Source organism: Myotis daubentonii, chromosome 5, assembly GCF_963259705.1.
Source record: "Myotis daubentonii chromosome 5, mMyoDau2.1, whole genome shotgun sequence".
In the NCBI taxonomy this organism is placed as follows: Eukaryota; Metazoa; Chordata; class Mammalia; order Chiroptera; family Vespertilionidae; genus Myotis; species Myotis daubentonii.
In genome coordinates this window covers 1,004,240-1,020,786 of record NC_081844.1, presented here as the reverse complement: position 1 = coordinate 1,020,786, position 16,547 = coordinate 1,004,240, and the positions used below count along the sequence as shown (strand labels likewise).

The following is a 16,547-nucleotide window of genomic DNA, read 5'->3' as shown; positions in this document are numbered from 1 at the left end:
GTTGCCGCGCCCGCCGGTGGTAGAAAGGGGAGTGCGACGGCCTGCTCCGTGCTGCCGCCGTCCCTGGTGGTCAGACCTGCACCCCTCACCACACGGCCAACCTCAGGGGGGGAGGGGGGTCGTCTCCCTTCTGTCCGCACCCCAGGGGGGTGGGGCAGGGGGGAGCGGTGGGCAGACGGGTGCTGATTGGTCCGCACAGGGTTCCGAGAGGCTCGGCCGCCTCGCTGAGTGAGGACCTTCACGGGAGAGCTGGTCCTGGACCTAAAACGCTACGGCTGCATCGAGGGTCAAAGGGAGCCTTTATTTTAAAACGTCAATCAAGGACGGGAAGGAGGAAACTGATGATAAACATAAGCAGCCAAGGAGGGGTTGGTTTACGGATACATCACATCGACATGGCAGCTCAGGAAAAAAACTTTCAACATGACAGGCTCTAAATGTCGGTTTAACATGTGTTTGACGTGGTCAAGAGGAAGGTTAATAAAAATGCCAATTTTCTCTTTGTGTCCAAAGTAAGAAAGTGATGGCCTGAACTCTAGGCCCCTAAAGTGGAACTACACCTTGACTCCTTTGGGTTCGCCAGGGAGTCTTTTGTCTTTAAAATTCCCCTGGAATCCCATACACCAGGCTGTGAGCTGGGCCCCTCTGCGTTTTGGCACAAACGCATGAGGCGCTGACAGTCCAAACTAACCCCCCAGATGGAGGCCTGAGTGCCTAGCCCTGACCTTGGCCCTCCCACGGCCCTATCCCCACACACTGCTCGCCCTGTCTCAGACCCTAACACTCCACGTCTCCTCCCTCTCCCCTCCCCTAACCCTTTCTCTCCCTGATTCATACCCTGACCCTCCTCCTACGCCTACCCTTACCCTAACCCGACCCCAGCCTCTCTCTGCATCTCCCACAACACCGTGCTCACACTCCAGCTGGGCAGCAGGCTTGATTCTCACTGGCTACTGTTTTCTGCCAAATTGAAATTCCACCTTCTAAGGACAAAGACGGGTCACCACTGGTGACATTTTAAAAATAACTGTTGTTTCTGAAATGCTCCCCCGTGGCCAGGCTCACAGAGGTCCCAGCAGAGGCACATCCCTCGTCCCAGCCTCTGCACTCGTCCGTCCTTACACGCACATCCACTCTCCTTACACACCCACCCGGGCAAGACCTCATGTTACCGTGACAACTCAGCCCAGGACCCCCAAGCGCCTTCCCATTGGCCATAAAGGACTCTGCATCCTCTCTCACCAGTTAGATGGACACATCAAGACACAACGATGTCATGAAAACTGTTCTTTCCACTGAGATGCGACCACATCAATTTACACAGTAAATGAGTTAACCTCGGGGAAGTAGGTGCTCCTGTTTCTACAGACAATTATGTCATCTCGTCTCTGCGGCAAAGGAGAAAGCCGAGCTAGTGGGAACCGGGCCCGCGGGAAGGATTCGGCGTCAGGCCTGCCACTTCCCCAAAGGCCGTCGCCCACACTCGGCCGCGCCGCCCGGGAAGGGGTTCGATGGCAGCGCGGCCTTTAAGAACCCGGGGGTCCCAGCGGCCCTGGGGTGTGCGCCAGGGGAAGGGCCGGTGTCCGCCGCTCCCCGCGCAGGGCGCCTACCTTGGTGGCGGAGTCCACGGCCGACCCTCTGCCCAGCAGCTCCTGCACCAGCCCCACGTGGCCCTCCTTGGCCGCCAGGTGGAGGGCGTTGAGTCCATTCTGCAAGAGAAGAGATGGCCTCAGGGTGGGCAGGGGTGCACGGGGGCACATGATCCCCGCCCCGGGTTGGGTCGCTCTCTCTGAGCATCAGCTCGAAGCCGCTAAGTTCAGAGACCGTGTTCCGGTGGTTTGATCCAGAGGCAGAGAGGTAAGTGCACAGTTGTTAGAAAGGGGGATTCGGCAACAGCACGAAAACAACCTTTTCTTTTAAAAAAAACTAAGACATCCAAATCCTTTCACACTGAGAGAGAGAGTGAGAGAGAGCAGCTCCGTGTCACTCAGGGCCAACCAGACACGAAGCGTCAGCCCTGGGCAGCTTTGCATAAACCTGGGGGAGAAATGTCCTTTTCATAAAACTCGACAAAGAAGCTAAAGGGCCGTTTCGACGCTCACAGCCTTGCAACGCCCATCCTGTCCTTACAGGACCCTGAGCCTGTCCTCTGTCGCTGACTTGCCCGTCATTCCTTTTCAACTTAAATGCATGTTACAGTTTCTGATGGCACTGTAACGTCTGGCTCCCTCTCCCCAGATTCCTGAAGACTCCGTGTCTCGCCACAGCATGGGGGACGCACGGACGACACCAACGAGTGAGAGGAGTCAGACGTCTGCCCGCGGTCTTCATGTGTGCCGAGAACCAGGCACGGGGACAAGCTGCTTTGGGGCAATTCCCTGTTTGCGGTTGTTGCACGGCTCACACGGAATGGTTTTCTGCCGGAAGCCAGTTCCAGCATGACAGCAGGGCTGCATGGGGAATGGCTGAGGGCATTTCCCCAAACCTGAATAGGATGCATTAAATCGATTGTTGGCTGCCAGACCGCTCAGGGCATCTTAATCTACATGTTACTGCCTCCTACTGGCCAAACCCCTGAACAGCCGTAAGCTAATTCCCCCATCCTGACAATGCCTCTGTATACGAAACCCTGACGCTTTGAAGTGTATATCTCTGCCTCGCTGCAGGACAATCTGTGTTAATAAAAAGCATGGGGTCCTGAGACGAGGAGATCTTAGTTTCCTTTAAACTAGGCTCCTCTGACCCCCAAATACCGTTCAAAATTATATTTCGTCTCTGGACTCCTATTTAATCTACGCACAGCCTTTCTCCGGATTCCAGAACCCTTCTAAATGCCAGAACAAGAACCCGGCAGTTTTCTCCTGGCTTTTATATTTGGCTCAAAAACAAAGTGATTTGTTTGTCTTCTTGGCCTAACACGGTGCTCTGACTCGGAGGAGCTGATAGGGTTGCACTAACGCTTACGCGGGCCGTAAACGGGAGCCCAGCCCTGGCACTGGCCCCTGGAGGTTAACATAACAGAACAGTACGAACCCAAGTCCTTTGAAACAACCAGCAGATATTCATTGAGCTCTTAGATGAGCAAGTACCACCTGGTCCTTAAACTCCCGGCAGGCACCTGGCCCCTGGCGGACACTTGTCTCCGTAAACCCTACGTGCCGAGCGCAGGGCCCACCCGTCTGTCTTGTGCATTTGAGAAAAGCCCAACCACCTCACAGAACTGCCTTCATTATGCTGACATAACTATCGGGAGGAGGCGGGTGAAATACAGGCGTTTCTGGGAAATACCAGGAGACGCAGAGCAAATCCACACCAAACGGTAACAGGAGGGTGAAGCTCGGCCCCTGACACCACCCTCCCTCCCTCTGGGTCACCGACCGGCAGGCCGAGGTCTCTGGGGCCACGCCCACAGGTAGACGCAGGTCATTATGAGACGCTGTTGGTGGCGTCACTGCGCCATCGGCATCTGTGACATTGGTGAGGACTCAGCTACACGATGGAGGGAAAAAGCCAACGCAAACCACAAACGACCTGTGGGCACCGCCTGAGTCCAGGTCCCGCCCCGACACCAACCAGCCGCCCGCACCCGCACCCGCCCGCCTCCCCGTGGTGGCCGCTCGGAGCTCGGAGCTCACTCGCGCTGCGACGGGAGCCAGGGTTTACTCCGCTTTCTGCGGACCGGGAACCGCAAGGCACCACGTGTCACGGCCACCCGACACCACTGAACTGGGTCTCGGGGTCTCTGGCTGGTTCCCGTGGGCTTCTGATTTAACCAAGTGAACCAAGCCACGGTGGCCACGAGGACACGTTTTATTAGTGAGTCTCCTCCCGTGGCCACAGCTTTCTTCATTCCCAAACAACAGTTTGTAATGAGGTACTTGCTAAGCCTCCGCCCACTGACACATCTTCCCCGCGAGGCTGGGCAGGTGGTGGCGCGATGGCCATTTCATCAGGAAACGGTGGCACAGGACCGCCTCGCAGTGCCACCGCGTGCGTCCGCCCGGGGCCTGCGCGCCCCGCACCGCGGAGGCCACCGTCCCTCCGTCCAGTCCCAGCAAATGCTTCCATCCTGGAACCCCGCGGACACAGCGCGGCCTTGACTGGCGGTGAGTTGGCCTGGGGAGGAGAGCGAAGCTCGTCCAAACCCGAACAAGGCCGGAGGGACGGGAGTGAGTGGTGACCAACGGCTGGGACCTGTGTCCACACTGTTGGTCGTGAGGCAGAAGCAGGTCACCACGCCAGGCAGAGGCGCATGCCCGTCCGCGCGTCTCTACCCAGGACACCGAGCGGAGGAAAAGGGCGCACCCGGGGCAGGAGCTTCTGGTTTGTTTTCTGTTGGACTTTCACACACACGCACACACACGCCTCTGTGTTTACGCGTGCATAACTGCGTGTGCAAGTCTGTGTTTATGTGTCATCTCTGTGTGTGCACACGTCTGTTTATGTGTGTATCTGTGCACACACGCCTGTGTCTGTGTGTTTAAGTGTGCACGTGTGTCTGTGTGCACATGTGTCTGTGCATTTATGTGTGCATCTCTGATGTGTGCCTGTGTGCCTGCGTGTTTATGTGGCATCTCTGTGCACATGTGTCTGTGTTTATGTGTGTACCTGCATGCACACACCTGTGTCTGTGTGTTTAAGTGTGAATGTCTGTGCACTTATGTGTGCATCTCTGGTGTGTGCATGTGTGTGCGCCTGTGTGTATGTGTGCATCTGTGTGCATGTGTACCTGTGTGTGCATTCGTGCCTGTGTGTGTATGTGTAAATCTGTGCATGTGTGTGCGTGCTCTGGGCTGCATAAACACTAAGGAAGTTTAGGCAACACCCAGGATGTGAGGGCTCCTTGGGGAAAGGAGATGTCCTTTCGGGTCAAGTAGTAACAGCGGCTGCTCTCCAGCTTCTCCCGGTGGGGCGGGACGGGGGGGGGGGGATGTGGGGGGGGCGGTGCCGGCTTGGAGTTCCTGAACTCACTCCCCTCTCAGACGCGTGCGGATGCAAATAGGCGGAGTGGCGAGGGGCAGAGAAGAGCCCTTCCTGTCGATGATGTTCCCTGAGCCCCAGGCGGCATCAGCCTCACCCCAGCCCTGGAAAGTTTCAGGGTCTGGCTCGCGGCCCTTCCTCCAACATGTGGCTGGTGGTTCCCCCGAATCTCGACCGTCAGGCCCCTGCCTCTCAGCCGATGGCCCTTCCCCCTCCTGCCTCGTCCACTCGCTTCCATCGTGGGAGTCGAGACCTCGTCACTCAGGGACAGCGCCTCCCTCCAGGCCCTCAGCTCCCAGCAGCGACCCTCCACCACCACTCACTTTCCTGCCAACCTCCTGGTCCCCGTGCACAGCCCCTCACCCGCCCCCGTGTCCACTCCCTCCTGGTCCCCGTGCACAGCCCCTCACCCGCCCCTGTCGTCCACTCCCTCCTGGTCCCCGTGCACAGCCCCTCACCTGCCCCCGGGTCCACTCCCTCCTGGTCCCCGTGCACAGCCCCTCACCCGTCCCCGTGTCCACTCCCTCCTGGTCCCCGTGCACAGCCCCTCACCCGCCCCTGTGTCCACTCCCTTCTGGTTCCCGTGCACAGCCCCTCACCCGCCCCCGTGTCCACTCCCTCCTGGTCCCCGTGCACAGCCCCTCACCCGCCCCCGTGTCCACTCCCTCCTGGTCCCCGTGCACAGCCCCTCTCCTGCCCCCGGGTCCACTCCCTCCTGGTCCCCGTGCACAGCCCCTCACCCGCCCCCGGGTCCACTCCCTCCTGGTCCCCGTGCACAGCCCCTCACCCGCCCCTGTGTCCACTCCCTTCTGGTTCCCGTGCACAGCCCCTCACCCGCCCCTGTCGTCCACTCCCTTCTGGTTCCCGTGCACAGCCCCTCACCCGCCCCTGTCGTCCACTCCCTTCTGGTTCCCGTGCACAGCCCCTCACCCGCCCCTGTCGTCCACTCCCTTCTGGTTCCCGTGCACAGCCCCTCACCCGCCCCCGGGTCCACTCCCTCCTGGTCCCCGTGCACAGCCCCTCACCCGCCCCTGTGTCCACTCCCTCCTGGTCCCCGTGCACAGCCCCTCACCCGCCCCTGTCGTCCACTCCCTTCTGGTTCCCGTGCACAGCCCCTCACCCGCCCCTGTCGTCCACTCCCTTCTGGTTCCCGTGCACAGCCCCTCACCCGCCCCTGTCGTCCACTCCCTTCTGGTTCCCGTGCACAGCCCCTCACCCGCCCCTGTCGTCCACTCCCTTCTGGTTCCCGTGCACAGCCCCTCACCCGCCCCTGTCGTCCACTCCCTTCTGGTTCCCGTGCACAGCCCCTCACCCGCCCCTGTGTCCACTCCCTTCTGGTTCCCGTGCACAGCCCCTCACCCGCCCCCGTGTCCACTCCCTCCTGGTCCCCGTGCACAGCCCCTCACCCGCCCCCGTGTCCACTCCCTCCTGGTCCCCGTGCACAGCCCCTCTCCTGCCCCCGGGTCCACTCCCTCCTGGTCCCCGTGCACAGCCCCTCACCCGCCCCCGGGTCCACTCCCTCCTGGTCCCCGTGCACAGCCCCTCACCCGCCCCTGTGTCCACTCCCTTCTGGTTCCCGTGCACAGCCCCTCACCCGCCCCTGTCGTCCACTCCCTTCTGGTTCCCGTGCACAGCCCCTCACCCGCCCCTGTCGTCCACTCCCTTCTGGTTCCCGTGCACAGCCCCTCACCCGCCCCTGTCGTCCACTCCCTTCTGGTTCCCGTGCACAGCCCCTCACCCGCCCCCGGGTCCACTCCCTCCTGGTCCCCGTGCACAGCCCCTCACCCGCCCCTGTGTCCACTCCCTCCTGGTCCCCGTGCACAGCCCCTCACCCGCCCCTGTCGTCCACTCCCTTCTGGTTCCCGTGCACAGCCCCTCACCCGCCCCTGTCGTCCACTCCCTTCTGGTTCCCGTGCACAGCCCCTCACCCGCCCCTGTCGTCCACTCCCTTCTGGTTCCCGTGCACAGCCCCTCACCCGCCCCTGTCGTCCACTCCCTTCTGGTTCCCGTGCACAGCCCCTCACCCGCCCCTGTCGTCCACTCCCTTCTGGTTCCCGTGCACAGCCCCTCACCCGCCCCTGTGTCCACTCCCTTCTGGTTCCCGTGCACAGCCCCTCACCCGCCCCCGTGTCCACTCCCTCCTGGTCCCCGTGCACAGCCCCTCACCCGCCCCCGTGTCCACTCCCTCCTGGTCCCCGTGCACAGCCCCTCTCCTGCCCCCGGGTCCACTCCCTCCTGGTCCCCGTGCACAGCCCCTCACCCGCCCCCGGGTCCACTCCCTCCTGGTCCCCGTGCACAGCCCCTCACCCGCCCCCGGGTCCACTCCCTCCTGGTCCCCGTGCACAGCCCCTCACCCGCCCCCGGGTCCACTCCCTCCTGGTCCCCGTGCACAGCCCCTCACCCGCCCCTGTCGTCCACTCCCTTCTGGTTCCCGTGCACAGCCCCTCACCCGCCCCCGTGTCCACTCCCTCCTGGTCCCCGTGCACAGCCCCTCTCCCGCCCCCGTGTCCACTCCCTCCTGGTCCCCGTGCACAGCCCCTCACTGGGCAGGAATTCCCCGCATGAACATCACCTTCGCTCCCTCCCCGGGCCCGTGCAGGTACCCTCGGGCGGCATTGCTAACTCAGAGTCCCGGCTGCACAGAACTGACTCCAGCCCGATGCCCGCACGTGGCCACAGAAGAACCCGTGAGCCAGCCGGCGTGCTCCGCGGGGCCCTGCACCACCTGCCGTTCCTGCTCTGTAGCCCAGCACTCCCCACCCCCCAGATGGCTCCCTCACACCTTCTCTCCTGCCCATCACCCCTCCATCTTCTCAGCTCATGCCCTTGACTCAGATTCCACTGACAAAGCAGAGGAACTGTATGGACCTGCAGCGCCCACCAGCGTGTCCCCTCACTGCCCGCCCTCACCCACAGTCCCGCCTTTCCTGGACCCGCCGCTTCCCAGCACAGCCCAGCTCCCACGGGCACACAGGGCACTGGGGCAGGAAGGGGGCTGGCCCTCACGTGGGGGTGGGAGGGACTGGCATGCATGAGAGGAACTTGTTGGTGCATTTCAGCGACGTGCTAAGCCGGTCAGGAGCCACGTGAAAATGCGGCATTACTGCGAGGATCGTCACCTGCTACCACTGGCTGAACTCCCGCTCCGCTGGGCATTTGGCAGAATCTAATGTAATCCCGCACAACCCCTGACCTCAGTGTTGCACTTCCCACCACTGAGCACACCGTGTCCGGAGGAGCCGGCTGCCCGGGGCACACAGCTGGGGAGGGACAAGGTTGGGACCTGGGCTCCAGACATGCCCTGAGCTCCAGGTCACGGCTGTGAGCAGGTGATCAAGCCACTGCAGGCGCCCCTCCTATTCAGGGGGATCCATGTTCCTGGGAAATGGCGCATGGGCCTGGCCGTCCGTCTCTGAGACAGAAAAGCAGGGCCTGACCGACCGTTCTGCCCCTGCACAGCCGCAGGGCAAGGTCAGGCCGGGAACCAGGACACCTGGAGGACTGCGAGCCTTTCTGTCAGACCCGGGACAGGTCCATGCGATGAGAGACGCCTCCACACGGAGTCGCTGCGGACCCAGTGCGTCCTCCCACAGGGAGCACAATCTACGTACTGAACGGACGGGCGTGAGGGGCTGTGGTGACCTGTCACTGGCTTATTGTCAACTTGCAGCCAACTGTCTGTGAGAAGGGTACAGGGTCCGTCTGTCACGGCTGGATGCTAACCTCGCTGTGACACCCTTAGATTAGGAACGACCACTGAATACCTAAGAGAAGGACATGTATACATGAGACTCAGAAACGGAGCAAATGCAAACATTCATCCTCTTTTCTGAAAGAAATCCTATATAACAAAGAGGTAATATGCAAATTGACTGCCACACCCTCACACAAAATGGTCACCCTCATGTGGTCAAAAGATGGCTGGCAGGGGAGGGCAGTTGGGGGCAACCAGGCCAGCAGGGGAGGGCAGTGGGGGCGATCAGGCCGGCAGGGGAGGGCAGTGGGGGCGATCAGGCCGGCAGGGGAGTGGTTAGGGAGTGATCAGGCTGGCAGGCAGAAGCGGTTAGGGGCAATCAGGCAGGCAGGCAGGCGAGCGGTTGGGAGCCAGCAGTCCTGGATTGTGAGAGGGATGTCCGACTATGGGATAGGGCCTAAACTGGCAGTTGGACATCCCCCTGAGGGGTCCCAGATTGGAGAGGATGCAGGCTGGGCTGAGGGACACCCCCCCCCAGGGCAGGAATTTCATGCACTGGGCCTCTAGTGAGCTAATAAGACACATAAGTTACTAGCTTAGTCTTTTCAGGAAAATAACACTTAGCAGATTTGTAACCATTTGGGAAAGGAAAATGAAAACGTGAAGTTTTTTGTTCAGCGGTATCATCTTGCACCAGATGTATGCATTTTCCCCATAAACATTAAGTGATTCGAAACCAAATGGTAATTTTGGATTCACTTTCAAAATTCTGAGTCGCTATGAGGCAATTTTATAAAGAAAAACACGTTCCCCCACATTTCAGTCTAGGAAACTCGGCGCACCCATGCAGGCGCATTCTGGGGGAGCTGGTGCGCCGCCTGCCTTCACTGAGAAACACCGCGTGATACAGGGCGACCCGGGTGTGTGCCCCCCACAATCTCGGGCTCACCAGCACAACAGAGCGACTTTCCTTCTCCTCCATGTGCCCAGTGAGCTCTGAGCCTGCACTTGGTTAAAAGTAGCCATCCTTTCGCCGAGAGCTGTCTCATTGCTTTTCGGGAAATATTTCCTGTTCGGTCATGGATTTGGGGGCTGGAGCAGTCCTGGTGGGGCGCTCTCTGGCCTAAAAGTCTCTTCAACCACCCAGCACGCTCAGCTAATGGTGAATCAAGTTAGTTTTAGATGAGCAATGGGAGATTAGAAATGAGATGGAGCGCGCTGGCCAGCATGGCTCAGTGGTTGAGCGTCGACCTATGAACCAGGATGTCACGGTTCGATTCCCGGTCGGGGCTCATGCTCAGGTTATAGGCTCGATCCCCAGTGCGGGGCGTGCCGGAGGCAGCCGATCCATGACTCTCCCATCATGGGTGTTCCTCTCTCTCCCCCTCTCCCTTCCTCTCTGAAATCAGTAGAAAAACACATTAAAACATGAGGTTGGAGCCTGAACATAGCGGAGGCGCCCGCTGTACACTCTGAAAGGCAGACCCGAGCATCTCAGGGGACGTGCTCTCCGGCGGGAGGAGGCGTGGGCAGGGGAGCGGACAGGGTCATGACCCCGGGGACACTTCATGCTCACGGGCTGGGAGTCCGCGCTGTGAACCCGGGCGGATGGGGCCCGCCCTGCGTTGGTCTCTGCAGAAAGGTCACGTGCAAAGCCCTCGGCAGACAGCTGCTACACGGCAGCGAATTCGCCAACATGAGTCACTCGGTTCCCTGCTCCTTCTTCACGTATGTTCCTGCACAGCGACAAGCAAGGACCACGCCCGGCCGACACGTTCACTTCTGACCGGAACCAGGTGGCGGGGGGGGGCAGCCTCCTGTTCTGGGTGGAGGCCCATTTCCCTTGTTGGTTCTTGGCGAGTCATGAACAGTAACAACGGCCATGACATGCATCCCACGGGAAGTCCTTTCTCACGTTTCATACCTAATCTACATGCACCGGGGAGGGGGGAGTGACCTTCTCATCTCCAGCACTCTGGGCCCTGGCTGGCGTGGCTCAGTGGGTAGAGCGTCAGCCTGCAGACTGAAGGGTCCCGGGTTTGATTCCAGTCAAGGGCACATGCCCAGGTTGTCGGCCAATCCCCAGTGTGGGTCATGCAGAACTCAGCCGATCCATGATTCTCTCCCATCTTTGATGCTTCTCTCTCTCTCCCTCTCCCTTTCTCAATAAAAATCAATAAAAATATGTATTTTTTTGAAAAAGGTCACTTTCTGGGTTGCAATGACTCTGTGAAAGTGGAGAAGGAGCTTGGACTGGAGCCTCTGGTCTCCGTTGCGTGTGGTTGCATGACGTCATGCTACCTTCTCACACACACGCGCGCATTCTCTCCTGGAACACGCTGGCGACTGTGGCCACGGCAAGGACATTATGTCAGGCCGCTCACAACCTCTGAGGAATCAGGACGTTGTTGGTCATAAAGCAAACTGAGTCTTTTCTGCTGAGAAATTGTTTTTTCTAAAAACACCCTGAGATCTTTCCTACGATTATACTTGGGGGTGAAGGGGACTGGGTGTGACTGAGGTGAATGTTATCTTCCCTGGGTTCCTGTTGGCGTTTTTAGAATAATTTCTACCTAAATGAACTGATGGCTTCGTTGTCTACTCTCTAGCAAATTGAGACAGTTAATGAATTAACATTAAAACTGGGGGGATGTTTTTAATCTACTTTTAAAAAATCCAAGCTAACGTGTGAAAATTATAAACTCTCTCATTCTCCATCCCCCAGGCGTGTGTGGAAGTAGTTCATACGCCCACAGGGGACTCGGATATTCTTTCTCTATTAAGTAACTAATTAGTACCCAAAGTTTAAATTATTTGTTCAAAAGGACCCTGAAAACAGAGCCGATCGGATTCGAGGTGGGAAGTCAGATGATTAAGAGGGGCAGACACAGGACATGGTCGTATGTTTGGGACAAAGGACGTGGGCCGGTTCCGGGCCAGTGCTGAGCGGGTGAGATCCAGGGTCTGGCCTCACCCACGCGGAAACCAAAGCGTGGCCGAGACCACGGACATGGCGGCTCCCAGCCGGCCAGCAGCGGAGGCTGAGCGTCCCCCGGGGCTCTCGCCAGCTCCCTGCCCCCTCGGCCCCACGGGAGTGACCCCAGGACCAGTGACGGGGCTTGTGTGTGCCACAGGGTAAGTCAGAGAAGACCGGCTCCTGTTCACTCGGAATCCGCCAGGACTGTCCCTCCCCAGCAGCTCTGCCAAGCGTGTGCACACATGTTCACACATACACACAGAGGCACACACACACACACAGGCACACAGACATCACACATACATGCACACATCACACACAGGCACACACATGCTCACACGTACAGAGACACACATATACACGCACACACACATCACACACAGGCACACACACATACAGAGACACACACATCACACACATGCACATGCATACATCACACATAGGTACACGCATGCGCACACAGAGGCACACGTATACACAGGCACACACAGGCGTGCACACGCACACACACACGCACACACATGCACGTGCCAGCGTGCCACCCACGCTCAGCGCACCCCCGAGCACTGGAGCGCACCAGACCCGTAACTTCCCGGCAGGAGAGCCTCGGTCCACATCAGCACAGAGCCCTCCGCGTCCCTGCAGCCCACACGGAGACTTTGCCTAAAGCCCCGTCGAGGGCACGTGACGGACAGATTTCAGACACGTCATTTCAGCCAGTGGTTTCAGCCTCTCCCGCCCTAACCCATGTTCTGAAACAAATCAGGGGGAGGGACTTCCTCATTTTATCCTCTTACTTCCCTGTCCCCGCCTGCAGCAGCGCGACCGGGCGTGCAGGCCTGCGGCGAGGAGAAAAGCCGCCGGGCCTGGGGACTGGCTGGCGCTGATGGAAGGAGAACAACAGGCCGTATCCGGCCGCAGACGGACTGACCGCCGACGGCCACTCCCGACCTCCTATCCCGGCAGCCTCGGCCCTAGACACACGCGTCTGAGGCCGCAGACGTTGGCTGGGAGAGGGGGGGAGGGCGCGGCCTGCACAGCCCTGGGTCCCCCACAGGAAACTCAGTCCACGGCGTGTCCCAGGCCCGCTCCCCCAAGCGCCTACCTGGTTGCAGGTGTTGATGTCCACACCGCCCTTCAGGAACTCCATCACCTTGTCCAGGTTGCCCGCGCGGGCCGCGCGCAGGAAGCTGGCATTGCTGTCCGACTGCGGGAGAAGGAGAGGACCCTGGTGAGTCGCTGACCAGATCCACAACCAAAGGCCCCGCACGTGGAGGCCTCCCTGCCCGTCTCTGCCCCGTTCCCAGCACGGAGCAGGGGCCCTGCGTGGGGCGGGACCTTCCCGGTATTCCTGGGGGTCCCCGGTATTCCTGGGGGTCCCCGGTATTCCTGGGGGTCCCCGGTATTCCTGGGGGTTCCCAGTATTCCTGGAATAACATGGTTCAGCGTGTTCCCTAGCCTCGGAGCATCAGAGGCAAGTCACCCGGACACCACCTGTGAGATGCCGGTTCATGGGCGTGTGTGACACCGTCGCGCCCCAGGCTCACGTATTCGCGCCCATCGCGGCACCTGCTGAGCAGAGGCCTCACCCACCACCCGTGCCTCGACCGCCGCCCGCACACTGGAGAGGCAACCTGCGGAGACAGACTCTCCCAGATGCCTTCCCGGGGGTGGGAGGTCAGCGCGCCCGCTCCATCACCCAGTCAGGTGTCTCTCTGCGCGGAAATTCAGGTCAGATGGGAGCCAGGAACCAGGCCCAGGCCGCTCCGTGGCCTCTACACACTCAACAACGCAAACAAACAGGCAGAGACGGGGGAGCACCTGCCCCCCCGGGGGGAGGACTCACGGGAGACCCCGCTGTGCAGGGTGAGGGGGCCGGGTGTCTGAGGGGCTCCCGGACTCCCAGGTGCACCCAAGGGACCGCTCAGAGCCTTCTCCAGGGCCTTGGTGGCATGCAGGACGGCTTTTGCTGTTGCAAATCACAAGTTTTCCAACTGCTTTTCCCTGTTCTGAGTCAAATGTCTACCAAGTAGAAGCAGGTCACGGTGCCGCCAGCCGAGGGCTTTTCACCAGAATGTCCCTCCCGGTGTCCCAGGGGCCGGGCCCAGAGCACACGCAGCGGCTGATCCCCGTACAGGCCTCCCCGTCGGCCGGATTCTTCTAGAACCCGCTGAGAGACTCAGTTTCCCCAAAGCGAGGAAACGCACTATAAATGCACATCGCAAGTGCAAAGGCGAGCAGATGGTCCCGGAACACAGATCCCAGAACAAGACTGAAGTGAGGCTGCAGGACGGATGCCTCGGTGGTGACGGTCTGCAGGACACAGGCGCCCGCGGCCCGCACGGTCAGTCTGATTACAGCTCTGAGGGGCTCGGGGTGACCCCTCGGGCTGCCGGCCTCCAGCCACAGAGAGGGGAGGACCGGGGCGGTGGCGAGACACAGCGGCCTCCCCGCGTGCTTCCCGCGGACGCACAGGAAGACGTTCAAAGCTACGGGTCCGGAGGGAACGTGCTTTCACATGAGACGGCGTCTACCCCACCCCCCGGGCGGTGCCCACAGGAAGTGCCGGACGGGGAAACTGAGGCCCCGGGGAGTCACAGACACACGTCCCCCGGCCTCCCCCGCTGTGCTGCCCGGCGTCCCCGCCCAGTGGCCCTGCTGCCCAGGGTTCTGACTGCGACGGGGTCTCACAGGAGCCCACAGGTTCAGGCGCCACAGGTGGGGGCATGGCGCCCGCCCCCCCACGGACCCGAGAAAGAAAATTCCCTCTAAGTTCTTCCCAACCTAGTCCTGCCCGCGGTACCTGATGGTAGAAAAACAGAGCACGTCCTAACACCCCGCAGGCGGACACAGGTGTGTGTGTGTGTGTGTGTGCGTGTGTGTGTGTGTGTGTGTGTGTGTGCAGTCGGGGAGCCACGCCTCTCCCCACGGCGGCGCCCTCGAGGGCCCTGGGCAGGAATTAAATGGGGTGGGAAACTGGAGGGTTATTAGTTTGTGAACCTTCACCTGGAGATACTTTTTCCATTGACTTTTAGAGAGAGGAGGGAGGGAGGGAGAGAAACACTGATGTGGGAGAGACACATCAGCTGGTTGCCTCCCGCACGCGCCCTGCCCTGGGCCAGGGAATGAAGGGCCGACGCTCTAACGGCTGAGCCACCGCCCAGGACCGAGGAGCCATTTTTTAAAGAAATGATGAGTGTCACAGAGACATGGACGCGGGTGTGAAGCTCACACCGCCTTCACAGGAAGCTGCTGAACGTCTTTTATTTCTGAAAAAACACGTTCCTCCTCGTATAAACCTGGCGGGGCGGGGGGGGGGGGGGGGGGCGGGGACCGGACGTGACGACCAGCAGTTTTCGGAAAGGACAGCGGCACACCCTTCCTACCAGCGTGTGTTTTGCTAGACGGGCCCCGTCGGGCTTCCCACCCTTATCAGCCCAGCGAAGGCGCAAACCTAACCATCTCCCCGCGTTTTCACCCGTCGCTTCTGCCCGGAGAGCCGGCTTTCTGAGTCTCCCCGATGACGCGAGAGCACCGGGCAGACGACCCGACTCCGGGGCTAAGGGCAGGACGTGTTTACTGGGCGGTTGTTTCCCTGGAACCCAGGAGCCGCCCAGTATCTCAGTCATAACCGAGGTAGGAAAAGAGGGGAAAAAATCAACCCAGACGTTTAGAATAACGGCGACGTCGGCAACACGTAAACTTCATCAGAACGCTCTCCCGGCTCCCGGCCTCGACTCCGGCAGCTCTGGCCGCTCCGGACCCATCCGTTCGCTCAAAGACACGGTCGCGACTCCGCGGGGACCACCGTCATCCTTACGCTCTCAGACGCGGGTTCTAAGGGAAGGCGCAAAGACGTGCCCTCGTCGCAGACCCCACACGAGTAGGGGGTGCCCGTGAGCTCCGGAAAGTCCAGCCGTTACAGGGTTGGAGACCCGATCGCTGTAATAAGCCCCCCCCCGCCCCCCCCGTTCCAGGGAGAGGCCTGTCACTGGGAATGAAGGCACAAGAACAGCAGCCGGTAGTTCCTGCGGCAAAAGGGGCCTCACGTTTCACCCGCTGGAAGCTTGTTAAGTCCACAACAGCCACGGGAAGTGGGTGAGCATGACAGCAGGTGCGTGTGGGGAGGAAGCGACGCGGCCTCAGAGCCAGCTCGCCCCGGGGGAGGGGGGGGGAGGGGGTCCTGGCTCCGTCACCCCTGTGACCGTGGACAAGCCGCTGGGCGCGGTGGGGCTAAGCCAGCCGTGAGCAAACTATAATGAATAAAACTAAAAAAAAGACCGTACCCTTTAATGTAATGATGTTTACTTTGAATTTATATTAGTTCACACAAACACTCCATCCATGCTTTTGTTCCGGCCCTCCGGTCCAGTTTAAGAACCCATTGTGGCCCTCGAGTCAAAAAGTTTGCCCACCCCTGGGCTAAGCTGTTGCACGAAGCAGAAGGCGATGCAAGCTACTGCGCAGTCCAAGTAAGTAGTTACGTTTGCTCGGGACGAGCTTCACTGACAGGAACGCGCCCCCGGCCCAGCCTGTCAGATGCGGACAGCCTGTGGGATGACCACTCCTGTGCTCACAGCGTAGTCTCCCACGGAATCCCTTTCAAAGGCCACTACTCCATTTCATTTTATTTTTAATCTTTTTAAATGTATTTTTATTGATTTCAGAGAAGAAGGGAGAGGGAGAGAGAGAGAGCAACGTCAATGATGAGAATCACTGACCGGCTGCCTCCTGCACGCCCCCCACTGGGGATCGAGCCCACAACCCGGGCCTGTGCCCTGACCGGGAATCGAACTGTGACCTCCTGGTTCCTAGGTCGACGCTCAACCACTGAGCCCCGCCGGCCGGGCCACCGATGTACAACTTGCTATAGAGAATAATGACCCCAGGAAATGT

General features: G+C 60.0%; 1 protein-coding gene across 40 annotated transcripts in view; it reads right to left on the bottom strand.

Annotated features, from left to right (window-relative positions):
• The window catches only part of ANK2 (ankyrin 2), a 362,059-nt gene that overhangs the window by 125,664 nt on the left and 219,848 nt on the right, over nucleotides 1-16,547 (bottom strand). For all 40 annotated transcript variants that reach the window (XM_059695513.1, XM_059695517.1, XM_059695506.1 and 37 more), the window contains 2 exons: nucleotides 12,757-12,858; nucleotides 1,611-1,709 (listed from right to left, as the gene is read on the bottom strand). In XM_059695513.1, the coding sequence (XP_059551496.1) occupies nucleotides 1,611-1,709; nucleotides 12,757-12,858 (201 nt within the window). The remainder of the gene's footprint in view (nucleotides 1-1,610; nucleotides 1,710-12,756; nucleotides 12,859-16,547) is intronic.